We start from the raw sequence: 26,246 nt of genomic DNA on the forward strand, positions 1-26,246 counted from the left end.
CCTGCGTCAGAATCACGACTCTGTACGCCGGGCCTGTATTCTCTGAGTTGCGCCATAGCTGCTCCTGGTTGCGCTACTAGTAACACCGCATACGGGGTACCGTTCCCTTATCTTATAAAGAGAGGGGTAATGTCCTTATGCGCAGCTGAGAGCATAACCTTCTGACGCCCACCAGACGCTCATTACACCATGGCCCCTGTACCATCCAGCGAGCAGCAGACCGGAAACGGATCTGTCGCAGCCTTGAAGAATAGGATTGGTAATCCATCGAACCCATTCTACTCTCCGAGTCTCGGAGACGACAACGACGCCGGATACAAGTACGCCGGGTACAAGGTAAGTACAGCTCATATCTTTCGTCGGAGGAGACAGCAGCTGAACCATTTCACGCACCTCTAGCCGAGCTTCCCCAAGGTAGACTGGGAACCTCTGCAGGAGATCGCCGTCCAGGATCGCGGTGCGTTTGCCGACCCCGAGAAAAAGGCGCTCTTCAGCGCCGCTGGCAAGGTCAAGCACCTAACGCCCATCATCGGCACCGAGATCACGGGTATCGACCTCCGGCAGCTCACTGATGCTCAGAAGGACGAGCTGTACGTTCCTCATATAGTCATTCTTCTGGGTCCTTACCTTTCGCTGTAGCGCTCTTCTCGTTGCTGAACGTGGGGTGGTCTTCTTCAGAGACCAGGAGATCAGCATCCACGAGCAGCTGGAGCTTGCTCGTCACTGGGGCCCTCTGCATAAGCACGCGACCACGCCAGTCCCCAAGGAGCCTGGCCTCGAAGAGGTGCACAGTAAGCACGACGTATCAAGCCACTTTACATGACACTGAACCCTCCGATCAGTCGTGTACAACGACGCTTCTCGCCGGCCGGACCCGACCGCTTTCTCCAAGGTCGACCTCTGGCACAGCGATGTGACCTACGAGCTCCAGCCACCATGCACTACCTCGCTCAAGGTAATCACAGGCCCCGAATACGGCGGTGATACGCTCTGGAGCTCCGGGTGAGCCTCATCACCCTCAGCCAATCCTCCCTCAGACTAAACCCGCCTTCCCCAGATACGCGCTCTACTCCTCCTTCAGCCCCGGCTTCCAGAAGTACCTCGAGGGCCTCACCGCGCTGCACAGCGCCGTAGCGCAAGCCGACGGCGCGCGCGCCGCGGGGCTGCACGTCCGCCGCGAGCCGATCGAGTCTATCCACCCCGTCGTGCGCGTGCACCCGGTCACGGGCTGGAAGAGCGTGTACGTGAACCCGGGCTTCACGCGCCGCATCATCGGCGTGCCCAAGGCCGAGAGCGACGCGGTCCTCCAGATCCTGTTCAACACGATCGCGAACAACGTCGACCACCAGGTGCGGTTCAAGTGGGAGGAGAACTCGATCGCGTTCTGGGATAACCGGGTGGGTGTTCTTGTTCTTGTCCTTGCTATCGTAGGGTATCGACGGCAAGCTTACACGATGCGTCGTGTGTTAGATTGTCACGCACTCTGCTACGTTTGACTTCTGGCCGAACACGAGACACGCTCTACGCGCCACTCCCCATGGCGAGCGTCCCGAGTCGGTCGCTGACTACGAGGCGCGGACCGGAAAGGTCGCGAAGGACCGTCAGATCGACCTCTGGGAGAAGGCCGGTGTCGAGCTCCCCGAGTACAGGAAGACCAGTCTCGTTCGGGGATACAACGACTAGACGCCGTATGCGTATTGCAGGGTGATATAGCGAAGGCTGTAAGATCAGTATGTACAAGCATTTAGATTGTATGTAAGTTTGTGTATAGAGCAAGTACGTTTCAAGTTTTGTATGAAGGCCCTCTGAAGTATCGATCCAAGGAGTGTTGTCGAGATTCGATCAAAGACGCAGGAATTCGAGCGTAGGTTTGGGCCAGTGCGAGCACACGTGGCTTGACAGTGAGGATTGGCGATCCAGGAAGGGCTGGTGTACGCTTCGGAGTGTCGGGGGCAAAGAGGCAGCGAGGACCTCGGTCGATGGCGGACGGGTGCGAGAGCCGCCGTTATGTATGTGTCTGGGGTCACTGGCTTCCTCGAGCTGGACATCACGATAGCGGACCGGGTGCACTTCTGGATGCAACCATGGAACGGTTATCATCAACCTTCGTCAAAGCAGAGAATAGTTTTTACGATGGCCTTATCAGCTAATAGACTCGTAGTGTGCTAAATCAAATAAGGTGTACCTGTGACACATTATTGCAGAATATTGGAGAAGGTCATATCGTAACGGAGCCTCCTTTCAAAGAGACATACTACCAAGGCCGGCCATCTTGCCCGCTTTCTCAGCTGGAGAATCGGATAATGCGTAATCTCCATCTAAATTTAGTGCCAAGCCTCCATCATATCGCGTGAGATCATAGACATGATGCATGAGTCTTTGGCCTTAAGAGGATGCTCTCGCAAAAACGTTCCTTTGTCCACCTTTCGTCGCCCTTTCCAGGAATCCCTCATCACTAACATCGGCAAGGCTTGCGTTCCTCCGTGTTGATGGACTCTTGGATTGGCTACCGTGGGTCTGCGAACCCCCCAAGTGTTATCTTCAAGCAACTGTCGAACATGAGTATGGCTCGACGTCCCTGGATTGCACGTGATGACTTTCTGAGAGACTTGGACGCTGCACTTGTTTTCTGGCCATCAGCACAGGAAGCGAATGGCGTCTGTCTCAACAGTCTCCTCTGTTAGTACGTAAGGCCCAAAGGCCGTTTCACGCACTGTACGGGCTAACCTTTCTCGCAGACTTCTCGACTTCTCATGGTCCAGTTCGCAGGCGCGGATGAGAAGGCGTTTAAATCCGCCTTATCGGTAAGTCATAACACCTTACTCTTAATGTCCCATCATGTCACGGCTTTAGCAGATCCATGACATGTACTGGAAATCACTGCCCACCATGCACGGCGCAGCTACGATGACCAACGATGACCTGTACCGTGACATCGCGAAGGCGAACGATCACGCTGAGCGAAGGGAGCTAGAAGAGCTGCGCAGAATAGTGCTGGAGAAAGAGATGGAAACCGCGGCACACGCTCAGGAGAAGAGCGTGCTTGTAGCGGAGAACGGAAAACTTCGCACGGACTTGATGCGCCATCAATCCGAAAGGGCAGCAGAAAAGAAGGCTAAATCCTCGGACGACAAACGACATCAAAAGAGCCGTGCGGACCTGAGGAGGCGGAACAAGTCCTTGGCTAAGGAAAAGGACAGACTCTCCCTTGAGGTCTCTAATCTACGGGAACGTATATGGCAGCTAGACACTGAGTCCTCTGAAATTCGAGCAGAAAACATCGAGTCTCAGCGGACACTCGAGGCGCTTAATGAGCGCAACGAGGCTCTCAGCGTGGAAAAAGTCAAGCTACTGGCGGAGAAAATAAAGCTACGGGGCGACTTGAACCGCCAGCTGACCGAACGGAAGGCAGAGAAGACAGCCTTGATTCAAGCCAGTGCCAAAGAAGCAAAAAGATACTCTCAGCATTGCGTCGTTCTGAAGCAGCTGAACACGGATCTTACGTGGAAGAACGACCAGCTTTCTGCGGAGAACACCGGGTATCGAAAAGAGGCTGAACGCCTGTCAAAGGAGCATCTAGCAAAGGTGGATGCTCTCCTTCTGGAGATCGCCGAACTTCGCGAAAAGCAGCGGCAATGTCACCCCGTTCTGGAACATAGGGTAGAAGCGCTCTCTCGGGAAAGGGACCATCTCCTGGCGGCCAGAGCGGAATACCAGGGCACATTGGAGAAGCAGTCGGCGGAAAGAAAAGAGGAAGCGAAGGCTTATACACGAATGATCGCCGAAGAAGGTCGCCGAAATGAACAGCGCTTCAAGGAGCTGCAAGAACGAAATGCGATACTTTACCAGGAGAAGGAAACACTATACTCCGAACAAGCTATACTCCGAGATGAACTGGCTCGCCAGGTCATCGAGCTGGGGCAGACAAAAGAGCTCATCAACCGCGCGAGCGCTAGGACTGCTGACCAGGATCTGGAGAAGCGTAACGCAGAGTTAGCCGAGGAGAACAGCATGCTCAAAGCGGCGCAAACCTCGCTCGTCAGCGACCTGCAGCGCGACTTCGTAGAGAAGAGCGCAAGAACTGCACGACTCCTACAAGAGAACGCCACTCTCGCGCAGAAAAAGGACGCGCTCCAAGGAGAAAAGGACGCTCTCAAGCGCCGACTCGTGGAAGAACACAGGAGTCTCCGTCAGCGTTGCGATAATCTGGAGGCTCAAACGCGTACCTTTGCGCAGGTCTCTGGAGAGCTCGCGTCAGCGAAGCAGATGGTAACCTGGCTCACTGATCAGCTCGAAGCAAAGGCGCAAGAGTTGAGAGAGGCGGAGGAACGCTGGATTAAACGGGAGGAATAACAGGTAGATGAGTGTGCTTGGATCTCGGCGAGTGGAGTTACTTGAATAAAACGATGCTGCGTGACTTGAGGAAAATATTTGTCGATTGTGTGAAATTGGGTAGGTGCTAGAAGTCCGCATACGAGTCCAAAACAATTCGCTGGACCTCTTAGACATAATGATTTAGTTTCAAAAATAGGAGCTTGTGCACGTTCAAGAAATTAGTCCATTGAAAGTTATCACCACGGCTAGTGTATCTACACCTGCCGAGCACGATGCATCCGAGACGTCATCGCGCTCATATGCTTTGCCCCGCACTCAGCACCTGCTGCGCCACATGTCCCACCTCCGCCGGATACCCAGCCTCAGCCCCAACATCGACAGCCACGCCAGAAGCCACCGCCTCACTCGAAGTCCCATTCGCCACCGCATACCTCACCTCAAACGCCCACGCATACTCCACCTCGTCCACCTCACCCGCGTCCACCTCAACACTCATCACCCCACCCTCACCCACACTCCACCTCAGCGCCGTCCCATTCCCACTCGGACCCAGGAGCCTAACCTCATCGCCCTGCAAGACGGGCAACACCGCGCCGCCCGCGTCGACGGTGAGCGTCCCGCTGGGCTTGTCGAACGCGACGATGCAGAACGTCGTCGGCGTGGTGAGGAAGCGCACGCTGCCGTCGGGCGACTGCTGCGCCTGCGGCCAGTAGCTCGTGTTGTACACGCATGCGCCGGAGTAGGACAGCCAGCGCCCGGCGTCGCGCAGGTTGTCGGCCATCGCGGGGATGATGACGCCTTCCGCTGTGGGTCCGACGTCGAGAAGACTATGCAAGAAAGCGGCGTAAGCATTTCCTGAGAGCACAAGGGAAGGACTCACTAGTTTCCGTTCTTGCTCACGACATCAACCAGCGTCTGTACAATCGTCGTCCCGTTCTTATACTCGTCGGGCGTCGTCTGGTTATTGATCCCATAACTGTCTGGGTCCATCCCCTCGTTCGTCTCCCACGACGTCGTCTGCAGCGAGCCGAACACGGTGTACTCAGGCGTCGAGTAGTCAGGCACATTACCACAACCTGAGCGAATATTAGGAAAACTGGTGACAGAAGAGAAAGCGTCGCTCACGGTCGTTCATAGTCACTTGATACCCGTTCTCCCAGGCATGGTTGTAGTACGCAGCCGCAAACTCGAGCGTCATGTTCGGCCCGCCGATATCGCACCACTAACAATAATGGCCATTAACCGTCTTTGCCATAGACGAAGGGTCAAACGCACCATGATCTCCGTGTCGTAGTTCTGCGCAAGCGACAGCATCTGCGGGAACTGCAGATCCGTGATAAAGTCCGTGACATTGATCAACCCCGTATACGGCTCGATCTCCGACCAATTATACGCATTATGCGCTAGCCCGCCCGGCCACGACTCGAACCCGTACGGCGCATAGAACGGATTGAACCTTCCATCACCCACCGCCACCATCGTCAGCCAAGCCGCCTCGCCAGCCAACTCAAGCGAAAAAACAGAGCACTCACCACTCAGGCAGCGAGAAATACGTCCCGCGATGCAACTCCGGAAACCCCGCCTTCGCAGCATCGAACAGCTCCTTGACAAAATCCCGCTTCGGACCGAGATACACGCTCGAGCGGTGCGACGTGTTGCCCGTGTCGAACAGCGCGTACCCGTCGTGGTGCTTCGTCACCTGCACAAAGTACTTGGCGCCCGCGTCCTCGATGAGCTGCAGCCACTCCGTCGGGCTCCACAGGCCCGCGGTGAAGTTCGCGATGAAGTCGTCGTAGACGACGTTCTGTTTGTGTGGAGGGGGTGTTAGCTTTGGCCCTGCAGCGGGGTCACGCCGCGAGAGACGGGGAGATGGAGAGACTCACTTCGCCGTAGACCTCCTTGTGGTGCACCCATGTTGGGCTCTGGGAGCTGTTTGGGTTGTGTAAGGCCCAGCTGCAGGGAGGCATCAACTTCGCGCACGGGAGATGCTGGACGATAGGTGCACGCACTCGTACCACTCCGCATACGAGTTGTGGCCCTAGAACACGGTATAAGCGAGAATAAACAGAGAAATAAAGGGGGCAGACGCACGTATGCAGGCACACTGTAGAGGCCCCAGTGGATGCTACACGCCATTAGATCAGTCACTCTGCTTAAGATGCCGGTATGAAAGAAGCAACGAACAATATCCCGTATTTGGCTTTCCTCCACTGCAAAAAGAATCGTTAGTTATGAAAAAGGGGCTCCACTCAGAACAACGTACCCATGTTGGCGTCTCATGCGTAGTCAACGCATCCACCTCGGGCGTCCAGCTCGTCCTCAGCGGCGTAACAGGCCACCCCGCCGACGTGCCAACAACGGCGCCTGCCGCATTCTTCACCGTGACCGTCGCAGTCTGCCCATTGTCCCCACCGGTAACCAAGACATCAAGGTTAACCTGGTCCGTCGGAACAAGTCGGTAGAACACCCCAGGCGCGACAGTCGTCACACCCCCACCCGAGACTTCAACCGTATACGCCTCGTTGACCGTCGCATTGGTCGACGCGTTCCCAGCGGTCGCGTACTTTGCAGGAAGGAGGTTCGCAAGCGCAACAGCAACCGTCTGTGCACGCGAGCTGCCGACCTGCTCCCAGCGCGTGCTGAACTCGACGCTCTTGACCGCGAGCTCGGGGCCTGTGGGCTTAGCCGTAGTTGGAACAACGGCCGGCGTGTACGAGAGCGCGAAGATGTGCACGCGATCGGTTGCGTCTGCCGTCTCGGGGAACGTGATGTTCTCGAGCGGCGATTGCGACGGGATACCGATGGAAAGCTGGTAAAGCGAAGAGACGTTCCAGTTGATAGCGGAGCTGTAGTTCACGTGGTGATACCGCCTGCAGTGCCATAGACGTATCAGCATTGGGTGTATGCGTGTAAGGTGGGTAGAGTCTCACGTCGGGATGGTGCCCCAGTTCATCTCGGGAAACTGAAACCATTCAAGGCCAGTGACTGTGGCATACCGTTAGCATATGTGCGGTCATACGAAGCGTTGAAGGTATGTAACGTACGTGGGAGGATAGTGGTGGAGTCATCTTTGTAGTTGATGGTGAAGTTTGCACTGAAGTCGGCTTGAAGATAAGAAGGTTAGTACACGAAGCAGAGAAATAGGTCGGACACCATCGCATGAGGCATTAAGGACGAGATAAAACCGAGGATATACGACTCACAATCAGGACCATCGCCAGAATATACGATATGGAGCTCGGTTACGTAGGTCTCATTGGGGAGCTTGACAGTCTGGCCGTTGGCGATGACATTGTCTTCCCCTTTTCCCCAGGTGGCGGGGAACGCGTACTACAGAGCCAAAAGATCATGTTGACGCGTCAACCGATGCAACATAGGGCAGGGACTCACCTTGATACCCTGATACTCCCAAGTACCGGGTGGGAGGAGGCTAGCAACGAACGTCCCACCCAACCCATCGAAGTCTCCTGAGGATCCATCCTCCGATGCAGCCTGATTGTTGAACACACTTGAGATATCTAGCTGTGCAGACGGAAACGCAGGGAGTGACTGGGCCGCCACGAGCCCGAGGAAGGCGTGCGCGGCGGCTAGGAGGGGGAATGAGAGGGGCTTCATGAGACCCTATGGCAAGAGGGGATCGATCGCGCGCATTGTATTATGGCTTATATTACGGAAGCATGCGCAGGGGGGTCGATGGCAACAGAGGCGGTCATCTGGACGAGCTTCTTCTCAACCTCTTCTGTGTCACCATTGTGCATGTGGGATCAAAATAGAACACCTGATGCGCTCGATGACAGCAATCTCGTCTCCTCGAACTCCACATGCGGGGCGGCAAAGACGGTTGGAGAGACATGGCTGGATTAGTTTTGAGGCGGGACTTGGATTATGTGCCCAAAGCTGAGCAAGGGCCAATGATGTCGAGGACGAATTTGAGTGAGTTCGATGATGCGCGCGATGTGTCCCCGCCGCGTGGGACAGGCGGGGGCCGTGCGGCAATTATGCGCGTCGGGCGTCTCCCACGCCATTTCCAGCCGCCGACCATCTTGCCTTCCATCTTGCTCACGACCCGATTATGACAGAAATGGCCAACAACTTGGCAAATAGGTCGCCGAAGTCGAGCTGCTAACGACTTGTTGACCCCTTCTATGAACTGGCTACTGCCTACATCGTTCGCGGATTCGGATGCTACGCGTCTCCGCCAATCCGTTATCCTCCGCTATCTCTCGATTCCCAACTCTCGACCAAACAAACATTGGCTAAACGCTTCTTACATCTTGCGAGTCAGCCTCAGTGAAGAGGCCTCTTGTTATTACGGTTCAAGTACGCAAAGTGGTACGTCGTTGTGGTTTCCCGATGCCTTTCCGTATGCAAGACACAATCCCCGCTTAGCTCGGTAATCGAAGCCTCTCCTTACACATGTGGGCTTCTTGTGTAGCACTCGATGACATCTTTATATTCTGGGCAGAGCCGATACTTCCGCTTGTTCCTGCACGATGCCACTACAATTGACAAAGTTACTCGCCTCGAGTTACAAATCCCATCAACACGCTGTCGACACGCCTCGAAAGGATGGGGAGGAAAAGGTAAGAGAAGCTAACACGTGAAGCCGCGACGCGCGCAGAGATGAAGTAAGCGTCAGAAAGGCTTACTCGGATTACTACGCACGCTGAATCTGAGAATATTCATCTCCATATGCAGGTTGCGCACCTGACAGTGAATGAGGCAGCCTTTGCTTCGTGTGCCTATACTATAAGAGCGCAGCCACTCGACTGCTGCGCCAATCGTCACCCGCCTTTCATCGCATCCATCCAAGCCCACAGTAGCTTCAATCTTGCCAACAAGCATGCCCGGCGACGCGTCAACAATGCTTTCCGGAGTTCAATACAACGGCATCGACCCTCCGCCTTTCGAATTGCCCTTCGTCAACAACCCCGATGTGGCCACCGAGAATACGCTCAAGCTCATGGAACAAACACCCGACGCGCGCAAGCGTCTCATTTTTACGTCACTCACCCGTCACCTCCATGCATTTATGAAGGAGACTAAGTAGGTTTCCTCGTTCGCTCTCCTTCGCGCTCTCCGATGCTTCCACCGCTCTCCAATCATTAGTAGCTGATGTCCAACGTCCAGGATTACGATGGACGAGTGGGAAGCCTCGCTCGCATTCCTGAACCGCGCGGGCAAGCTAAGCGACCGTGGCGAGCCGGAGATCATCATGGCCCTCTTCGGCGTGCACCCGCTTCTGGAGGCCATGAACAATACGTCACAGCCCAACATCACCGAGAGTGCCCCGCTCGGTCCGTTCTTCAGCGAGCATACCCAGGAAGGTGGGTTTGCCACGTTCAACCCATCGAAACAGCTTAGCTGAGATTCCTGCGTGAATAGTCTCAAACGGAAACTCCATCGCTTCGGAAGGAAAAGGTGAATACATGTACGTCGAAGGACGCGTGCTCGATACCGAAGGAAATCCCGTTGCGAATGCCGTTATCGATGCATGGGAGGCTGATGATACCGGTGGGCTTTCTCCCTTCTCTCTCCTCCCGCTGGGTCGCCGACGACTTGAGTGTAGGACACTATGACCTTCAATACGCTGGCCAAACGCCCGACTGCCGCGGTCGTCTTCGCACAGATCCCGAGGGCAAATTCAGCTTCCGCGCAATCGTCCCTCTCGCCTACCCTGCCACGGCCGACGTGAGTTCCCGTACTGCCGTGGCCAGCCGTGCTCGTACTGAACATCATTCCTTACCGTTCTAGGGACCAGCGGGAGACCTGCTCCTCGCGATGAATCGCCACAATATGCGCCCCGCGCATCTGCACATGGTCTTCGACGCGCCGGGCTACGACAAGCTGACCACCCAACTGTACTTCCGCGGAGATAAATGGCTGTCAACCGACATCGCTTTGGGGGTCAAGGAAAGCTTAGTAGTTGTATGTGTTCCCGTTTCTCTGCTAAGAACTGTGGACTGATACCATACAATTATTAAGGATCTGGAGCAGGTGGATGACATTGAGCGCGCAAGGGCCCTTGGCTTCGGGCGCCCCGAGCGAGGGTTCAAGTTGCTCAAGAAAGATATCTTTTTACGCAAAAGCTCGGATGCGGAAGGGAGGCCTGGCTATGAAACTACTTCCGTCTGAAAGAACCTATTTGTACATCGATGTAGCAAAATGAATACAAGCAAATCGGATACGCAGCCGCTCGATGGTATCTACTCATCATCCTCTTCGCTCATATCGTCATCCTCCTCGTCGCTTTCTTCATCCCATTGGCTATCCTCGTCGTCCTCTCCGCCACTCTCTTCATCCTCCCCAGTACTCTCGTCTTGCTCTTCACCACGCGTTGAACTCTCTGATAGCGGCGTTCTCTTTCTCAAACTCACATTCCGAGCCAACCGTTCCAGCTGTTCAAGCTCTGCAGGGTCTACTGGGATGTCCTCACAAGTGAGCCTATCGATGTGGTACCCAGCTTGTGAACGTCTTTCCAAAGTATCAATCAGACGCTGGATGTCACCATGGGGGAGAGCCTCCGAAGGCGCCAACGATGATAGGCGCATATCAATCAATCTGGGGGCAGGGACATGCTCGGCCTGAGGCATGAGGGCGCTCGTCAACGACAGATACATCGACCTGTTGACCTCCACGTTGAGAAACTGAAGCTGTGGCAGGGTTTCAAATATGGCGCCCCACGGCACGTCGTCTGGGTGTTCATGCACGGTTATTTTGAGTGTATGAATAGACGTGAGAGGCGGATCATGGCAGAGAAAGTGGAAATGGTTGACAGGGCCGCCAATGGTAGCGGTGATTCGTTTCCCACAGGCGAGGTCCGAATGGTGGTTGCAAGCATAAGGAAACTGAAACTGACCATTGTCTTGATATATACTGAGAATGCCCCTTGGACCCCCGAAGAAGACGGATATGGAGTACGTGGGCTCTGTGTCCTCACGAATGGAAGTGAGGAATGTGGATGGGAATATGGTAAGGCTGTTTGGCAAACCTTCCTCGAGAATGTTGATGCCCAAGTGAAAGTGAGCGTGAGAAGGGACGCGGACGTTCGTGAAAAAGTGCACGTAGGAGGCAAAGCTGGTATCCCCAACTGAAATGTGATGAATCTTTGGGAGATCGATGACATTTTTGGCGTCGATGTTCCATGAAATTGGCGGATTTCTTCGAGGGCAGGTGACCCTCTCAGGATAGCCCAGAGCTCCTCAGCAGTAGGTGATAGATCGTACAAGCTCCAAAGCCCCAGACGGGTGAGGCCTCGGAAGACAGATGAGTGCCAAGGCGGAACCACCCCCAGAAGATCCATGCTGCGCAATCTAGGTGTATTTCCCAGGAAGTCCTCAGGAAGAAGGACTGAAGTGTGCGTATCTGGTGATCCATGAAGCCAGAATTGGAGGTGCTTGAGAATGGGAGCATCAAGGACGAGATGGTAGACAGCTGTGGCAATGTCGAGTGTTTGTAAACCGAGGATATTTAAAGATGAAGAGCGCGTGTGATGAATGTGCTGGGAAAGCTCCTCGAAAATGGCCGGCTGAAGTTTGTCGTACATGTTATTCGACAGTTCAAGGGCCAACGGTGCATTCTTCGCCCTCTCCAGCATCAAAGCGCGAATACGGGCCGGATTCCTTCTATCCATGTCGATATTTGACCAGAGGTTAGGGTATGCGAGTGCTACCTCGCGCCAGTGGTGACAGACGTGCGTGATGGTGAGCAGATCTCGATGCGTGTGGTGGATCGTAGGGGTGGCATAGGTAAATATCTCCGCCAGGACCTCTGGCGGGAGACAGCAGATAGGCGACAGTGCGTTGCGTTCAGTGCGAGGTTGTCGGATAGCGTCGAAATGGCCCTCAATCTTTTCATCGAATTGCACACAGCGTAGTTGGCGTTCCGACGGACTGAACCAGCTTGCGACCATGGCCCCCGAATGTTAACTGCGACACAATCGGGTTAGCATATGGGTGCGAGTGCAAGTGTTGTACCGACCTTCCTCTGCAAATGTCTTATCAGAGTCAATCGTAATCCTTGTCAACAATGTCTCTCGTCAGAGCGGTATTGAGGGTTATTTGCGACCTGCTTGATCCCGCGCGAGATGGAGATTGCTCCAAACAACTCGCCACGAGGCAGTTAATTCAGGTAACTTGTTCCCATGCGCTGTCGGACGTCTTGATTTACAACCTTTTTTTGATGTTGAGCGTGCAAACACCCTTGGCTTCGAGTGCCGCGAGCGAGAGTCTCAAGTCGCTCGAGAAAAAAGTGGTCTTGCACAAAGTACGGATATCTGCGTAAAGGGAGGTCCGGGTATGAAAACACATCAATGTCCGAAAGAATCTGTTTGTACATCGGTGTAGCACAATGAATGGCTCTTTCTACTCTTCGTCCTCTTCACTGCTCTCGTCTTCGTCTTCGTCCTCGTTACTTTCTTCATCCCATTCGCTTTCCTCGTTGTCCTCTTCGCTACTTTCGTCACCCTCTTCGTTGCCCTCGTTATCCTCTTCAAAGCTAGCACGGCTCTTCAATGACTGCTCTCTGCTATCGGGACGCTCTTGGACAGTCACATCCTGAACCAGCTGCTTCAGCCGCTCCAACTCTGCAGGAGCTACCGGAATATCTGTACAGGTGAGACTCTCCATGCGATATCCAGCTTCTGACCGTCTATCCAAAGCATCGATCAACCACTGAATGTCGCCAGAGGAGAAGTCTTTCGAAACCATCGGCGACGCTAGATCCATGTTGATCAATGTGGATGCAGGGACCTGCTCGGCGCGAGGCATAAGGGCATCCACCAAGGACAGATACGATGACCGATTGACTTCAACATAGAGGGACTGAAGGCGCGGGAGGGACGAAAGGATGGTGCTCCATGTGTTTGATGGTACTTCATATGAGGAGAATAACATGTGTATGATGAGTGTATGAATAGGCGGGAGAGGTGGATCATAGCAGAGCGAATGGAAGTGGTTGGCGGAACCTTCAATAATAGCAGTGATCCGTCTCCCACTAGTACAGGTGGCGCCCAAACGGTGATCGCAAATTTGACGAAATCTACTACGGCCCCGATAGACACAGAACTCTCCTCTTTGGTCTATGATGTTGAGAGAGATGGTATAATCATGTTCTGCATCCGCACGAATAGAGGCGAGGACTGTGGGGGGGAACATGGTGAGGCCGTTGGGCAAACCTTCTTCGCCAATGTTGACGTCTAAGTCAAAGTGTGCGTGGGAAGGGATGCGGACGTTCGTGAAAAAGTGCACATATGAGGCGAAGCTGGTATCTCCAACCGAGATGTGATGAATCTTCGGGAGTTCGATAACATTCTTGACGTTAAGGCCAAGGTTCCATGACTCCGGCACGAAATTGAACTTTTCGAAAATGCTGCAGAATTTGATATCTTCAAGGGCAGGCGATCCTCTCAGGACAGCCCAGAGCTCCCCTGCTGTTGGGGAAAATTCGTACAAGTAAAAAAGCTCCAGACGAGTAAGGCCTTTGTAAACCGTCGAGCCCCAAGGTATAGCACACCCCCAAAGACTTAGACCGCGCATTCTAGTTGCATTTACTAGGGAGTCCTCCGGAAGAAGGACCGAAGTGTGAGTTTCTGGTGATCCATGAAGCCAGAATCGGAAGTGCTCAAGGATGGGAGCATCAAGAACGAGATGGTAAACGTTTGTAGGAATGTCGAGGGTTTGTACACCACGGATGTCTAAAGACAGAGCACACGTGCGATGAATATGCTGGGAGAGCTCCTCGAAAATGGCCGGCTGAAGTTCGTCGTACATGTTATTTGACAGCTCAAGGGCCAGTGGTGCATTTTTCGCCCTCTCCAACATCAAAGCGCGGATACGATTTGGATTCCTTCTATCCATGTTGATGTTTGACCAGAGGTGAGGGTGTGCGAGTGCTACCTCGCGCCAGTGGTGACAGACGTGCGTGATGGTGAGCAGATCTCGAGGCACGTGGCGGATCGTAGGAATGACATAGGTATAAATCTCGGCCAGGACCTCCGGCGGGAGACAGCAGATCGGCAACAGTGCGTTGCGTTCGGTGTGAAGCTGTTGGATAGCGTCGAAATGGGCCTGAATTCTTTCATCGAACTGCAGAGAGCGCAGTTGGCGTTCAGACGGGCTGAACCAACCTGCGACCATGACCCCAGAATGTCTACTGTGACGAATGAATCGGGTCAGCATTTGAGTGTGATGCAAGTATCAGCGTACTGACCTGCCTTTGCGAAAGTCTGATCAGAGTCTATCGTAACCCTTATCGAGGCTATTTTCGTCAAAGCGGTGTTGATGATTGTTTGTAGCTGTTGTACTTTTACGACAAAAAGTTCGCAAAGCGGCGTGGGAATATCTTGACCCATTGAAATGGTATGTCACGAAACAAGTTTGTTGACGTTGTTCGAGTGCGTGACTGAAACTTCGAAGCAAAACAAGGTACATGTGTTCTTTCAATTTTCTTATCGCGTTTTCCGATTGACCCTAATAAGTATAGAAGAGGTTTCATTCAGTGTGGAATTAAGCAGAGGCGCGTACAGCATCTCCTTTGAACGCTTGACAGTGTTTTATCCCACGCGAGATGGAGCCAAAATTACCACAAACGCAATACTAGCATCACAGAAGGCAGATGTAAGATATATGTTGAGACTTTAAGAACTTAGATGCAAGCTTTCCCAGAAGTCACTGCTTGTTTGTTCTCTGCAGAATATTCACCAAAAAAATGCACTGGATTGTACCACCCGACGTAAGGTATCACACCCGGATTGGCGTAACGCCGGTGGCGTAGAGTCCCGGGATCTGCTACTCCCGGGTCGCTGATCCGCTATCGAATCGTAGGCTTGTTCCATCGACAGCATTCTCGAAGCAAATAATATCACTTCGGCGGTATTGGAGCAACCAATCGCGGATTTGGTATCCTATAGCTATGGGAAGCGGCATCCATCTCTGCTATAGGCGACTTATTGGCTGAAAAACACTCCGCAACTTTGTTATATTAGTAATAAGCAATAATTAAGCGATCTTTGGGGAAATTGTGCTGTACGCACCGTAGTAAATGATAGTGATCCACTGATTTGGGCAAGCTGCAGCCACAATTCGTGGCTAATTGTGAGAGCAGAGAACATTCGAAAGACGCTCCGGATCTTGTATGATAAATGCAAATGCCCGTCTCGCTAATCCAGGATAGGGGGATCCTCGCATAGTGCATTAGGATTCCAATTGAATCCACATCCACCAGCCCAGGGACTTCATTCGAGCCCAATTCGAGCTCGAGTACAACAGGTTTACTGCGGATCCATGCGATACTGTGGTGTAAAGTAATGAGCTCGTATAGGACCTGGGACGAGTCACCGTATGAGGAACGGAGGGGTTGGGTTTTGTCGAACTGTATACCAAAAACACAGGAAGACTCCGCCCTTGGCGGTTCATTAGACGCTCATGTTACTAGGGTATAAATTGGCTGGACCTCGTCGCTTATCAGCTCACCTCCTTTGAGCGTAACCACATCCACCCCAAATCACATCTCCCTTCCCCATGAACCTCAAACTCGCTGGTGCCCTCCTCGTCGCCGCCTCTGCAGCACCTGCTGCCGTCGGTGGTCCTATTGCCTACGGCATTTGTCAGACTGGTAAGTCGATGGTCACGGGTGTGAGGAGTACGCTAAGAGTGCCCCACCATAAAGGCTGCAATGGTCTAGCTGTAGCCTGCTATGCCGGCGCCGGCTTCACATTCGGAGTGACGATTATAGGTGGCCCCCCGGCTGTCATAGCCTGCAATGTCGCCTTAGGTACATGCATGGCTGGATGTGCCACTGTGGCATTGTTCGCTCCGACGCCGTGAAGGGGGCATCTCGAGAGAAAGACCAATGATGAAGAGGTAAGTCGTCTCGCTTCGTATCTATGCTCGAGCACGACTCATTTGCATTCCTCGCAGCCTGATGGCTTCCGTGTATCACCCTCCCACTTTGCACACCCATTGGATGACCTTCTTTTTCTTCAACATTTTGTATTAATAGTTGTTCTGAGAGCTTTGTGATTGCGTGTTGATAGTAAAGTCGAAAACGTGATCGCTGTCTTGCACTATCCTAGCGTGAACCGAAAGAGTTGACAAGTTGAAGTGCTAGCTGTTACGCTGCGGGGCTACGGAATCACCCGGTCGGAGTCCAAACGCCGTGTCTCGTTTATTCCAAGCACAGCCCCTAACCTCTTGATCAGTTTGCCTCTTGCACATCATGCTGTTTCGAGGCTCTCCAGTGTTAACTGTATGTTTTCGGTCTTTCATGCATGACAAACTCAGCTAATTTCCGAGAAAACTGCGCTCATCCTTGTAGCTATTCGTGGTCGGGCTAAATATTGTCGCCGCACAGCTCTTCCAATTGCCAGTGCGCTGGCCCTTCTTGTTGCGCGTCCCACGCGCGTATGCTTAGGCGGTCCCTGGTGCTTCCACGACATTGTCTCATTCTGAGCCCATGTTTCTAGCATCCTCCTATCGTGCAGTGATCCCGGGCCGTTGCTTCCCAAAATCCCGCTATACTTAGCGCTGAACGGCCACGACAGGGCGGATAGCACGGTGACTGGGTGACCATATTCCCTTGAATACAGTGTCAGGTGGAAGTACCTGCTTCTTTGCAGCACGCGGGACCCATTCACGAGGACGCTCACGATGGTCAGCGGGGGTACGAGCGTTTTCCAAAGACAAGTTGTGACAGACCGATCAATCGAGGCGGAGAAGGCAGGGAAGGCGGGCAAAAGAGTATAAGGTGTGCATTAGTGCTGCTTTGCGCGATTGTGTGCTATCGGCCATGAAGCATCTCGCGCTCGCAGCATTATTACACACGCTCTTGGGGCTTGGGAGAGCTCAATCGCTCCCCGTGTTTCCCTCTGCTCAACTCGATCTATCGAGCGTTTTCGACAATCAGGCAGCTTCTGCTGACGGGACGACTGGTGACTTTGACGGGCTTGGTGGGACCTTTGTTTCTAGCCTTCTTCCTTCGGGGACATGGCTCTACGATAGTGTGGAGGTGAGCAGCTTCATTCTGATAGAACGTCGAAACTTTGATCATTGAATCGGGTATGCTTAGTATGCTTTGCCCTCCACGTGGGGCACAGGCAATGACAACGTTATTGCCAACGGACAAACGGTGCAGCTGGACGACGCTGGCTACGTCAACGAGCTACACATGGTCTATGCTGGCGATGGTTCGAGCAGTGCGTACGCTTTTCCCTTCATCACCAACGTAGCTGACATCCTTTCCATACGATAGCGTTTGGCACCAACTTTACGCTTAACTACAAAGGTGGCTCGTCTGATATCCTTCAATGTGAGTCTTGCGTTATCTTTGGTGTGAAGGGTTACCAATACCAGTCTAGTCACGGGTATGAACTGGTTCCAGTTTCCCTCCATGAACTGGGGTACCATCAGAACGTAAGTCTCCCTTCTTCACTCTTGATGAGGATATGAAGTGACTCTGTCACTGCAGTGCCTATCACCACACAAACTATACCTCCCTCGTCAACTGGAACGTCACTTCCCTATTCCAGAGCTCCATCTCCGTCCCTTCCAATGTCCCGCTGCAGAGCATCACGCTCCCAGTCACAACAGACAGCACATCCCGGATGCATATCTTCGCCCTCTCGATCACCCCTTCCATCGTCCCGCCGGCGGTCTCCGGCCCGGCGTTATCCGTCCAAAGCGCTCAGTTTAGCACACGGTGGGAGACGGTCGGAAGTCAGAGCGCGCAGGCCGTGGCCGTCACGCTCGTCAATCTCCTCCCAGCGAGCTACGCGAACGTGGTCAACGCGACAGTCAACGAACAGTATACGATCGAGGTCTCGGGCGATGGTGTGGAGACGGTCACGCCGGGCGTGTTCTATCGTCTTGTTCCTTCGGACCAAGTTATCACCGATGTTCTGGTGGCCAACAACGGTGGGACTGGCAATGCCACCGTCACTATCAAGAACGCCGCTGGGGATGTCGCCGGAACGTCCGAAGGGTGGCCAATCGTGCCGTTAAGATCGAGCTGGACGGCGGATGCTAGCGTTCTGAGCACACACGAGACTCCAACTTGGGTATGGACACGGAATATCTTTTGATCCTCGTCACATGCTCACAGTCTTTTTTTAGTGGAGGCAAGCAAAGTTTGGGATTTTGTACGTGCTCGTTGCATATCTCGATGCGACTAGGGCTGATAGGCGCTGTCCGTTCCAGCACTCACTGGGGTGTATACAGTGTCCCTGCTTATGTATGCCATACCCATTCTCTTCATATGCGTTATGCTTATCGTGGCATCATGTCATCGTAGGGACCTCCAAGCTCCTACGCTGAGTGGTATGAGTAAGTAAACGCAGCGTACAACACACTCCAGCCCATGATACGACCACCTTCGCAGCTGGTACCTCCACAACCCAAACAACTCGGACAGTCCAACTTGGGTACACCACAAGGAGGTTTATGGTCCCGTACGCATGATTCCCAGTCTAAACCTACATGTCGTCTAAATTGCGTTGATGTTCCTCAGGACGTCGTGTACGATGACTTTATCGCCAACTTCACAGCGACGCTGTTCAACGCTAGCGCATGGTTGGACCTCTTCACGAACGCGGGCGCAAAGTACTTTGTACAAGTAACGGTAGGTTCAAGTCACCTCATTGACTGTTTAACTTGTAACATCATCCTGCCGGGACAGAAACACCACGATGGATACGCACTATTTGACACACAGAACACGTCCCATCGCTCTAGCGTCTACCTGAACCCGTACCACGACTTTCTCAAGGAACTGATGGATACTGCGAAGTCCGATTATCCCGATTTACACCGTGGAACGTACTTCTCCATGCCCGAATGGTACGTCGCAGTCTCCATCTATCAGGTTTCAAGGCCCTCAAGTATTCATTTGTTTGGAAGGTTCAACCCCTACTACGCCAAATATGGGTTTGGCGAGTGGCCCGGAGGGCTCGCTCACAATGCGTACAACTGGTCCGAGATCGAGCCGTACACTGGTCTCCTGAACGTCAGCGACTTCCTTGAAGATATCCAGTACCCGCAGATGCTGTCTCTCGCCCTGGACTATGATACGGAGATTATGGTCTGCGAATCTTTCCCGCGTGTTTGCGGTCGCTGATACCTTGTTCAGTGGTGTGATATTGGTGGTCCGAACATGACGATCGACTTCGCTGCCCAGTTCTACAATCATGCCTGGGAGAACGGGTACCAGGTCACTATGAATGATCGTACGCTTATCTTCAGCTCTGTCTACGCTCCTGCTGACCTTGCTGTGTAGGTTGCGGCAATGTTCCCGACTTCTCAACTCCCGAATACGCCGTCTTTGGCTCCATCCAGACTCGGAGCTGGGAGACGAACGAGGGCATGGATCCGTTCAGCTACGGTATTAACAACCAGACGACGCCAGACGAATATAAGAACGGCACGACGATCATCCAAACGCTCGTCGACGTCGTCAGCAAGAATGGGAACTAGTAAGCTCACACAATCCCCACCTCACCCCGTCTTCTCCACCATACTAACGCACTCTAGCCTCCTGGACGTTGGCCCGACAGCCGAAGGCGTCATCATCCCCGCCATGGCTGACAACCTGCTCGACGCGGGCAGGTGGCTCTCCTACGCGGGCGACTGCGTGTATGACACGCAGTACTGGTACCAGGCGCAGCAGTCGCCCGATGGGACGTTCCGCTTCCTCACGACTCCGACGACGTTCTGCATCGTCGCTTTTACCAAGCCGACTGGGGCGAATCTTACCGTCGACGCGGGGCCGGGCGTCGTCCTCCCTGTGCTTGAGGGAGATACTGTGAGGCTTCTTGGGCCAGGAGGGAACGGGACGGCGTTGAAATGGAGTGTCGACGACAATGGTGTGATGAGCATCGAGCTAAACGAGGATGAGGTGGACGCAGTGGATTATGCATGGGCATTCCAAGTTGAGTATGCGTATGCAAGCTCTGCGCCTTCTGCAAACGCACACTTGGCGTCTCTCCCAATCTCGATGCTTAATAGTTATACGACTCTTCCACAAACGGTGTCCGTTGGATACTCAGAAACTCTCGGATACTCGGGAGCGCCGCAAACTGCATATCCGACGTCGTCTACATTATAGTCCAGTGGGTAGGGTAAGCTATGGATATGGTATTAGGAGAGTCGTCGGTACATCTTGCAACCCAGCGTACCTTGCTACAAAGCTCAGGGCTTGAATTCGATCGTTCGACGCCATGCGAAACGCGAGTGAGGGGAAAACGTGTGTATGATAGGTTATGTACATAGAATACAAAAATGCGCAAATGCAGATGGTGCGTACAGACTATGATATGCGTATGCGAAAGTGATTACGAGCCAATAAATCAACCATACAGTAACAACCTCTACGCTTCCGCCCGTTCAGCACTTTCAGTGTCCCCATGCAAGCGAGAAACCAACGACCCCAAACTGCCACATTCGCGCGCGCGGGCAGCCCAGCCCAGCCCACCACGCAGATTTCAGCCTTCGGATAGCCGCATGCCCAGGTTCAGCACCATGTCGACGTAGTTCCATATTCTGCCCGTATACACGAGGTACACGAAGCACAGGGCGTTCGCGACGTCGCGCTTGTCGCAGGAGCGCCAGACGCGCACGACGGGGTCAAGACGCCGCACGACCTGCATACGCCGCTGGCGCGCCCGGAGGATCTCTGGAGGCACGACTGGCTCTGTGGAGATGACACACGATCGAGGGGTTGTAAGTATGGGATTTAAGACGGCGAGCAAAGGGAAAGAGGGCTGACGTACCAAACACGCGGAGCATGCCCTCGGTGTCCAAGAGCGTCGCTATCGCTAACGACGACAGGTGGTTCTCGTATCGGCTTTGAAAGGGGACGTCTCGTCGGGGGTCGATGGCCTGTGCGCGTACCAACCATCAGCCCGGGTCCATCACGCGTCCAGCGGGGCGAAAGACGTAGCCACACACCATACACGACGCCATCCCCCATTTACGCATCACGCGCGCGAGGTTGAGCCCGCCCCCATCTGGCTCGGGTTTGAAGTCGTCGATGAGCGTCGCGCCGCTCATTCCCGCGAAGTCTTCGTCAAGCTTTGCCGTCTCGTTGTCGAAGTCGATGTACAGCTTTACGCGGATGTGTCTGAAAACGAACCAGGGTATTGGGTATTAGCGTTGCATGCAAAACGGGATGGACTGTATAGCGAGGTTGAATGGCTGATGAGCAGTGGCACATACCCCTCGGGCACTTTCGTCGCCGCCTTTGAACATCCCTCGTTCGCCTGAGCCTGCCACTGGTCCCTCAGATGCTCCTGCGGCGTCTTGGTAAGGAGCGTCGGGCGAAAGGACAGCATGATGGTTGGATGCAAAAGATTGTGGCGGTTTCAAAGGGAGTGGGTGTCGCAGCAGGAGGGAAGAGACGGAAGATTTCAACAGTATCCTGCAAAGCGCCCAGCCCGATGGTAGATATCTACCGGAATCGGACGTATTATGCAACTTATGGGTGTATGTGGACACCTGTTTATTGCGTGCAGGACCGGAGCATCGTGCGAACACCACCTTATTTCGGGCGGCTGCCGACCGCCAATCAGTCCGTCAAGCCATTATGCCATAAATTTAGGCTGCGACGTGTGCTCAAAAAAGCACGCTGCGGAGTCTCTCGAGTCCTTTCGTCTGCCTTCTTGCATGTTGGCAGAGGGATGTGGTTCAGCCTGAATGGAAATGGCTCAGACGTTGCGAGGGGTACAGATGGTAGCACTTGGATGGTCCACCACTGACATCAGAGGAAGATGAAAGACAATGTATGGGAGCGCAATACGCGATCCACCTTTTGGTCGAACAATGACGAGCCAAGAGCTCGATGATTTGGGACTGGGTCGGGATTCACGAGAAAACCGGGGCCAAGGTGTCGGCGCCCGAACCCGGCTGCGCCTGTGTATGTGTGTGTTTGTCAAATCCTGACATATCCAAAAATGGCATATCTCTTGATAAAATAAACAGATGATACGGATAAGCGCGGAGATAATCCACGAGCTAGGTATTTATGTTCATGGTGACTAAGGTATGCATTGGAGTAAAAAAGGTTAGATCGGATCCCCATCCACAGATATCAAAAATACCATGCCATCCTGTAAGCCGATGTTCGCCATCGAGTCGTCCTGATCGCACTCGAGCGTGTAGTCTTCCGACTTTGTGTCTGATCTGACTATTAGATGTAGACGTGCACTGAGATGCGAAATGTCAGTCTCAGAAATGAGAGAAGGAATCAGAAGATGAGCAGGGAACTCACGTCTGATAGTCCAACCCAAACGCCTTGCACACCCCGTACGTGACCCGCGCAACCTTCATATGTGGTCTCGCTTTGAACTTGGCACTTTGCCTCGTCGGCCTGTGCGAGATGATCACTTCGACCTTGTCGTCGTCCGATCCCTCGCTGCTCCCCCCGCCTCCTCGACCTCCTGCTTGTGCATCATAGCGACCCCGGGACGATGGCGTCGATGTAGCTGAAGTTCTCGTCATTAATCCCGAACGGATGTAGTTGGTAGGCACACGCAACAAGGATCACTTACCCAGTAGCGACTGTCGATAACTTTGCTGGTCACCTCGCATGGACGCAGCAGACGTAGGCCGTGGAGGTACTGGGTCGCCCGGCAGTCAGTCTTCCTGTCATACCCGGGCACCAGGGTAAAATTGGCACTCACACCACTGTTCAGCAGCCGCTGTTGGAGGCTCTTCGAGGTACATCGTCGGATGCACTGAGTATCTCTGGTTCTGGGGGTTCCGAGTCTCGGCGGAGAATGTGATCTGCTGCGGCCCAGGGCTCCGCACTGCCTCGAGAACATTCGAAGGTCCTCCGCCCCCGACTTGCTCAAGGTCGTCTCCTAGCATTGCCGACCGTCGGTGAGCTCGCTGGGCGGCCTGCGTAGGTGCTGCCGGAGAGCTGGGTAATGAAGCGACTTCAGATTGACTGCTGGTCTTCGCCGAGCGTGGTTCGTCGTCCGAGATATCTTATAACGTTCCGCCACGTCAGCCGCGAGCTTACCAGAAGAAGGAAAAACAAGCAACTTAAACGTACCTTCGATCACCACCACCGCTGGCTTCCCCGCCTTACTAGCCTCGACATGCAACACCCCCAGCGCGCCCCCGATGATGTCGTACGCGTTGCGATGCACCGTCACCTTCGTGCCCGGGCACACATCGACGTCTGTGGCGTAGAACGACAGGTCCTGCTCGGATAGCGAAAAGAGCTGACGCGTCCAGTATTCGAGGTTCTACTGATAAACCGAGCTCAGCACCCACGCGCCCGTCAGAAAGAAACAGAGTCAGACCTCGTATGTCATAGGCTTCGCGATCAGGACGTGCTCGTCCCCATGCTCGAGCACGATCGTCCTCCGCTCTCCGCTGTGGTCTGTTGTCGACGTGGTCATGGATGGCGGTTAGGCGTTGGCGATAGTCGTATGAAGATATGTGCTCGGTGGGATCAAAAGCGCAGCACGACCCAGGAAGATATCACGGAGACTATAAGTACTTGCATCGTGCATCACGGCGCTTCTGCACGTGGGTCGAGGGCTTCGTCACGGACCAGGGACCTAAAGCTGTTCGCAGTTCGCTTCTCCGACCGACATTGCCTCAGCGTTACCCTGCCCACCATGCTGGCGCGTCATGAATTAGAGAATGCCAAGGCCAACCATCAGACGCATATGCGCACCTTGGACACTCAATGAACGCTCAAAGGCTCGTCCCCGCCTTTTTGCATGTCATTTTGAGACTGCGCGCTTGCAAGTAGAGCTTGGGAACATGGAAAAAGGTTGGATCTGAGCAAGTCAGCTCTCGCGGCCCAGTAGTGGCGGCCCGGCGCAGTTGATGGGGAGATCACAAAAACGGAGCGCGCGCACCGCACTGCACCCAACTACTCGGGTCGGAGTTTGAAGCTGAACGTTCCGGAACGTGGTCACACAAGACTGCACTCAAGGAATTCACACTGCAGACAAGCTGCGATTTTTGTGATTTTTGTGATTTAACAAGGCAGACAGATGAAAGCCTTTTTCACCCATCTTTTGCTGTGCGCAAAGCTACTGAAAAGTAAAAATTCTGCCTCGGAGTTTGCATTTCTGTGCTGAGATTAGATAGAAACACGTCCAAATCGGGAACGTTGAGTCCAAATTTGGTAACCCGCCCATTTTACCAGCGCAAAATTGACGCAAATGTCGACTAAAAGGATACCTTTCCTGTGCAAAAGGGGTTTCCAAACCTCGGAGGAAAAGGCTTTCATCTCGCCGCCTCTTTCTCTCAGTTTCATCCCGGGTAAAATCGCCGTTTGTCTGCAGTGTCGGGGCTTCAGCGCGTCACCCTTACCCTCATATTCCCTAGCATATATCAGAAAGCCACGTATGCTATCTCTAGCTAACGAACGTACAACGTAAATTACTACACAACTTGAGCTGAACTTTTTCTTTAGACAGATTTTTCGGATCAAGGAAGGTAGTGGTCACTCCCTCTGAAGCGCCTGAAGCACTTTGAAACGCCCGTTCTGTACTACCTCCGGTCCCCCCGGGCCATGTGCCCAGCCTCCAGGCGTGCACGACCTTGTCTACCAGTACAGCTTCAGACCACAGCAAACTCTGACCAATACACCCTATCCCCTCCATCCTCACTTTCCCTCGACTACAATGAATAGTGACCATGCATTGACCAAGCAAGCTGCTTGGGAGAAGCTCGCACAAACATGCGCTCACGGGGCCATCTACGACTCGCAAGAACGTCAACCGCATTCAAAGTGTCTCCCGGGGACTCGCAAAGACTTCCTTGAATCACTGTGTGCAATCGTGGAGTCGGGGACGCGGAACATCGTATGGGTAGTTGGTGATTCTGGGTCGGGGAAGTCGACGGTAGCACACACCTTCGCAGATGAGCTCAGTCAGGAGGGCTTGCTTGCAGGCACGTTTTTCTTTGCGCGAAACAACCCTCGAAGGAACACATTCGACCTCGTCTTCCTCACCCTAGCTTATCAGCTAGGGCTACAACATCATGTTACTCGTGACATCATCGCCACTGCCATCTCCGTTGATCCCTCCCTTCTCGATCCCGCCAAGTCTCATGTGGACCAGCTCGAGAGGCTCGTCGTGCGAGCTCTGAATAGCCTGAAGCTTCAATGGGCTAACAAGAACATGTCCATCGTCATTGACGCTCTGGAAGAAGGTGCCACAACAAATGGTACATCTCATGTCGAGCCCTTCGTCACCTTACTCGCCCGTCTCACACGGAACCACAACCTCCCTATCCGTAATATCATCATTTCTAGCAGGCCGTTGCCCGAGATCGAGGCAGTGATGCGTACCGCAGATCTTGCTGACATCGTCAAGGTTGAGCCGCTTGGAGGATCGCGCGATGACGTGACCCAATACTTGCAACACGCTTTCCAGCGGATATACATCTCCCGCGGTCTCTCGTCATTTTGCTCTGCACCATGGCCTTCCGAGCAATATCTCACCATGCTGTCAGAGCGGTCCGACGGCCGTTTTATTTTTGCAGCAACTATAATTAGACAGATCGATCAAGAGAAGCCTCATCGTCGCCTTCATTTAATCTGCGATATGCTACGCGGCAATGTGACACACGTCTGGGGAGATGTTCATAATCTGTACGAATCTATCATCAACGACATAGAGGAGCCCTTTCGTAAAAAGGGGCTGTACTATCTTTCTCTCATCTGCCAACTCTACGAGCCACTCTCATTAGATAACCTGGATCGGCTTCTTGGACAACGTGTACAGCCATATTTGCTTCCCTTCTCAGCCCTCATTTCTGTGCCTCGGTCAGGGTGTTCTGACCACGTTCAACCCTTTCACTCATCTATCCAAGATTTTCTACAAAAAAATTATCGATATTTACGGTTTCAAATTGGCAGTCCCCCACCGCACCTAGATTTGGCTCGAAATTGCTTTC

At 53.5% G+C, this 26,246-nt stretch overlaps 11 protein-coding genes across 11 annotated transcripts; 6 read left to right on the forward strand and 5 right to left on the reverse strand.

The window, feature by feature from the left end:
• Window positions 1-165: 165 nt before the first annotated feature.
• On the forward strand, window positions 166-1,806 carry CONPUDRAFT_82575 (alpha-ketoglutarate-dependent sulfonate dioxygenase). The gene is made up of 6 exons (XM_007771053.1): window positions 166-336; window positions 400-590; window positions 640-791; window positions 843-1,002; window positions 1,058-1,397; window positions 1,471-1,806. Exons 1-6 carry the CDS (start codon window positions 190-192, stop codon window positions 1,681-1,683), a joined length of 1,203 nt encoding a protein of 400 aa, XP_007769243.1. The 5' UTR covers window positions 166-189; the 3' UTR covers window positions 1,684-1,806.
• Window positions 1,807-2,652: 846 nt separating this feature from the next.
• On the forward strand, window positions 2,653-4,353 carry CONPUDRAFT_154295 (uncharacterized protein; the record flags this gene model as incomplete). Its single annotated transcript, XM_007771054.1, has 3 exons — window positions 2,653-2,679; window positions 2,739-2,804; window positions 2,857-4,353. 3 exons carry the CDS (start codon window positions 2,653-2,655, stop codon window positions 4,351-4,353), a joined length of 1,590 nt encoding a protein of 529 aa, XP_007769244.1.
• Window positions 4,354-4,422: 69 nt separating this feature from the next.
• Window positions 4,423-8,058, reverse strand: CONPUDRAFT_144417 (glycoside hydrolase family 29 protein). Its single transcript, XM_007771055.1, has 14 exons — window positions 7,726-8,058; window positions 7,539-7,665; window positions 7,380-7,439; window positions 7,266-7,320; window positions 6,599-7,205; window positions 6,520-6,545; window positions 6,427-6,460; window positions 6,345-6,373; window positions 6,219-6,288; window positions 5,868-6,139; window positions 5,611-5,791; window positions 5,461-5,557; window positions 5,216-5,411; window positions 4,423-5,162 (listed from the first exon to the last, which is right to left on the reverse strand). The coding sequence occupies exons 1-14, from the start codon at window positions 7,948-7,950 to the stop codon at window positions 4,631-4,633; spliced, it is 2,511 nt and encodes an 836-aa protein (XP_007769245.1). The 5' UTR covers window positions 7,951-8,058; the 3' UTR covers window positions 4,423-4,630.
• A 1,141-nt stretch (window positions 8,059-9,199) lies between these two features.
• CONPUDRAFT_57322 (intradiol ring-cleavage dioxygenase) lies at window positions 9,200-10,470 on the forward strand (the record flags this gene model as incomplete). The annotated part of the gene is made up of 6 exons (XM_007770842.1): window positions 9,200-9,381; window positions 9,466-9,662; window positions 9,721-9,849; window positions 9,905-10,026; window positions 10,090-10,263; window positions 10,321-10,470. 6 exons carry the CDS (start codon window positions 9,200-9,202, stop codon window positions 10,468-10,470), a joined length of 954 nt encoding a protein of 317 aa, XP_007769032.1.
• Window positions 10,471-10,541: 71 nt separating this feature from the next.
• On the reverse strand, window positions 10,542-12,377 carry CONPUDRAFT_144419 (uncharacterized protein; the record flags this gene model as incomplete). Its single annotated transcript, XM_007771056.1, has 3 exons — window positions 12,316-12,377; window positions 11,460-12,263; window positions 10,542-11,412 (listed from the first exon to the last, which is right to left on the reverse strand). Exons 2-3 carry the CDS (start codon window positions 12,245-12,247, stop codon window positions 10,542-10,544), a joined length of 1,659 nt encoding a protein of 552 aa, XP_007769246.1. The 5' UTR covers window positions 12,248-12,263; window positions 12,316-12,377.
• A 321-nt stretch (window positions 12,378-12,698) lies between these two features.
• On the reverse strand, window positions 12,699-14,471 carry CONPUDRAFT_144420 (uncharacterized protein; the record flags this gene model as incomplete). The annotated part of the gene is made up of 1 exon (XM_007771057.1): window positions 12,699-14,471. One exon carries the CDS (start codon window positions 14,469-14,471, stop codon window positions 12,699-12,701), a length of 1,773 nt encoding a protein of 590 aa, XP_007769247.1.
• A 1,343-nt stretch (window positions 14,472-15,814) lies between these two features.
• CONPUDRAFT_105217 (uncharacterized protein) lies at window positions 15,815-16,272 on the forward strand. Its single transcript, XM_007771058.1, has 3 exons — window positions 15,815-15,948; window positions 16,003-16,196; window positions 16,254-16,272. Exons 1-2 carry the CDS (start codon window positions 15,855-15,857, stop codon window positions 16,158-16,160), a joined length of 252 nt encoding a protein of 83 aa, XP_007769248.1. The 5' UTR covers window positions 15,815-15,854; the 3' UTR covers window positions 16,161-16,196; window positions 16,254-16,272.
• Window positions 16,273-16,564: 292 nt separating this feature from the next.
• Window positions 16,565-20,430, forward strand: CONPUDRAFT_124975 (glycoside hydrolase family 29 protein; the record flags this gene model as incomplete). The annotated part of the gene is made up of 17 exons (XM_007771059.1): window positions 16,565-16,581; window positions 16,651-17,079; window positions 17,144-17,340; window positions 17,401-17,527; window positions 17,584-17,640; window positions 17,690-17,744; window positions 17,800-18,388; window positions 18,444-18,469; window positions 18,528-18,561; window positions 18,622-18,653; window positions 18,709-18,778; window positions 18,838-18,948; window positions 19,006-19,166; window positions 19,227-19,407; window positions 19,456-19,552; window positions 19,603-19,798; window positions 19,857-20,430. Exons 4-17 carry the CDS (start codon window positions 17,500-17,502, stop codon window positions 20,428-20,430), a joined length of 2,211 nt encoding a protein of 736 aa, XP_007769249.1. The 5' UTR covers window positions 16,565-16,581; window positions 16,651-17,079; window positions 17,144-17,340; window positions 17,401-17,499.
• Window positions 20,431-20,561: 131 nt separating this feature from the next.
• Window positions 20,562-21,655, reverse strand: CONPUDRAFT_165834 (uncharacterized protein; the record flags this gene model as incomplete). The annotated part of the gene is made up of 4 exons (XM_007771060.1): window positions 20,562-21,015; window positions 21,095-21,203; window positions 21,273-21,444; window positions 21,540-21,655. 4 exons carry the CDS (start codon window positions 21,653-21,655, stop codon window positions 20,807-20,809), a joined length of 606 nt encoding a protein of 201 aa, XP_007769250.1. The 3' UTR covers window positions 20,562-20,806.
• A 729-nt stretch (window positions 21,656-22,384) lies between these two features.
• Window positions 22,385-23,641, reverse strand: CONPUDRAFT_154303 (uncharacterized protein; the record flags this gene model as incomplete). The annotated part of the gene is made up of 6 exons (XM_007771061.1): window positions 22,385-22,526; window positions 22,591-22,804; window positions 22,871-22,939; window positions 23,003-23,308; window positions 23,377-23,572; window positions 23,630-23,641. The coding sequence occupies 6 exons, from the start codon at window positions 23,639-23,641 to the stop codon at window positions 22,385-22,387; spliced, it is 939 nt and encodes a 312-aa protein (XP_007769251.1).
• A 1,017-nt stretch (window positions 23,642-24,658) lies between these two features.
• CONPUDRAFT_124979 (uncharacterized protein) lies at window positions 24,659-25,574 on the forward strand (the record flags this gene model as incomplete). Its single annotated transcript, XM_007771062.1, has 2 exons — window positions 24,659-24,709; window positions 24,760-25,574. A coding segment is annotated over exon 2 (603 nt), but the record flags the coding sequence as incomplete, so codon positions are not given.
• Between the last annotated feature and the right edge of the window lie 672 nt (window positions 25,575-26,246).

This window comes from Coniophora puteana (assembly GCF_000271625.1).
Source record: "Coniophora puteana RWD-64-598 SS2 unplaced genomic scaffold CONPUscaffold_7, whole genome shotgun sequence".
Classification (NCBI taxonomy): Eukaryota; Fungi; Basidiomycota; class Agaricomycetes; order Boletales; family Coniophoraceae; genus Coniophora; species Coniophora puteana.

Bases quoted from the DNA above. Each gene is read 5' to 3' on its own strand.
- CONPUDRAFT_144417 (XM_007771055.1), bottom strand. From the start codon at position 7,950: ATGAAGCCCCTCTCATTCCCCCTCCTAGCCGCCGCGCACGCCTTCCTC. The intron at 6,546-6,598 runs GTACGTTGTTCT...TTCTTTTTGCAG, and splicing joins CGCATGAGACGCCAACATGG to TGGAGGAAAGCCAAATACGG. The intron at 6,140-6,218 runs GTGAGTCTCTCC...CCACACAAACAG, and splicing joins ACAAGGAGGTCTACGGCGAA to AACGTCGTCTACGACGACTT.
- CONPUDRAFT_105217 (XM_007771058.1), top strand. From the start codon at position 15,855: ATGAACCTCAAACTCGCTGGTGCCCTCCTCGTCGCCGCCTCTGCAGCA. The intron at 15,949-16,002 runs GTAAGTCGATGG...CCCACCATAAAG, and splicing joins CTACGGCATTTGTCAGACTG to GCTGCAATGGTCTAGCTGTA.
- CONPUDRAFT_82575 (XM_007771053.1), top strand. From the start codon at position 190: ATGGCCCCTGTACCATCCAGCGAGCAGCAGACCGGAAACGGATCTGTC. The intron at 1,003-1,057 runs GTGAGCCTCATC...CGCCTTCCCCAG, and splicing joins GATACGCTCTGGAGCTCCGG to ATACGCGCTCTACTCCTCCT. The intron at 1,398-1,470 runs GTGGGTGTTCTT...GTCGTGTGTTAG, and splicing joins TCGCGTTCTGGGATAACCGG to ATTGTCACGCACTCTGCTAC.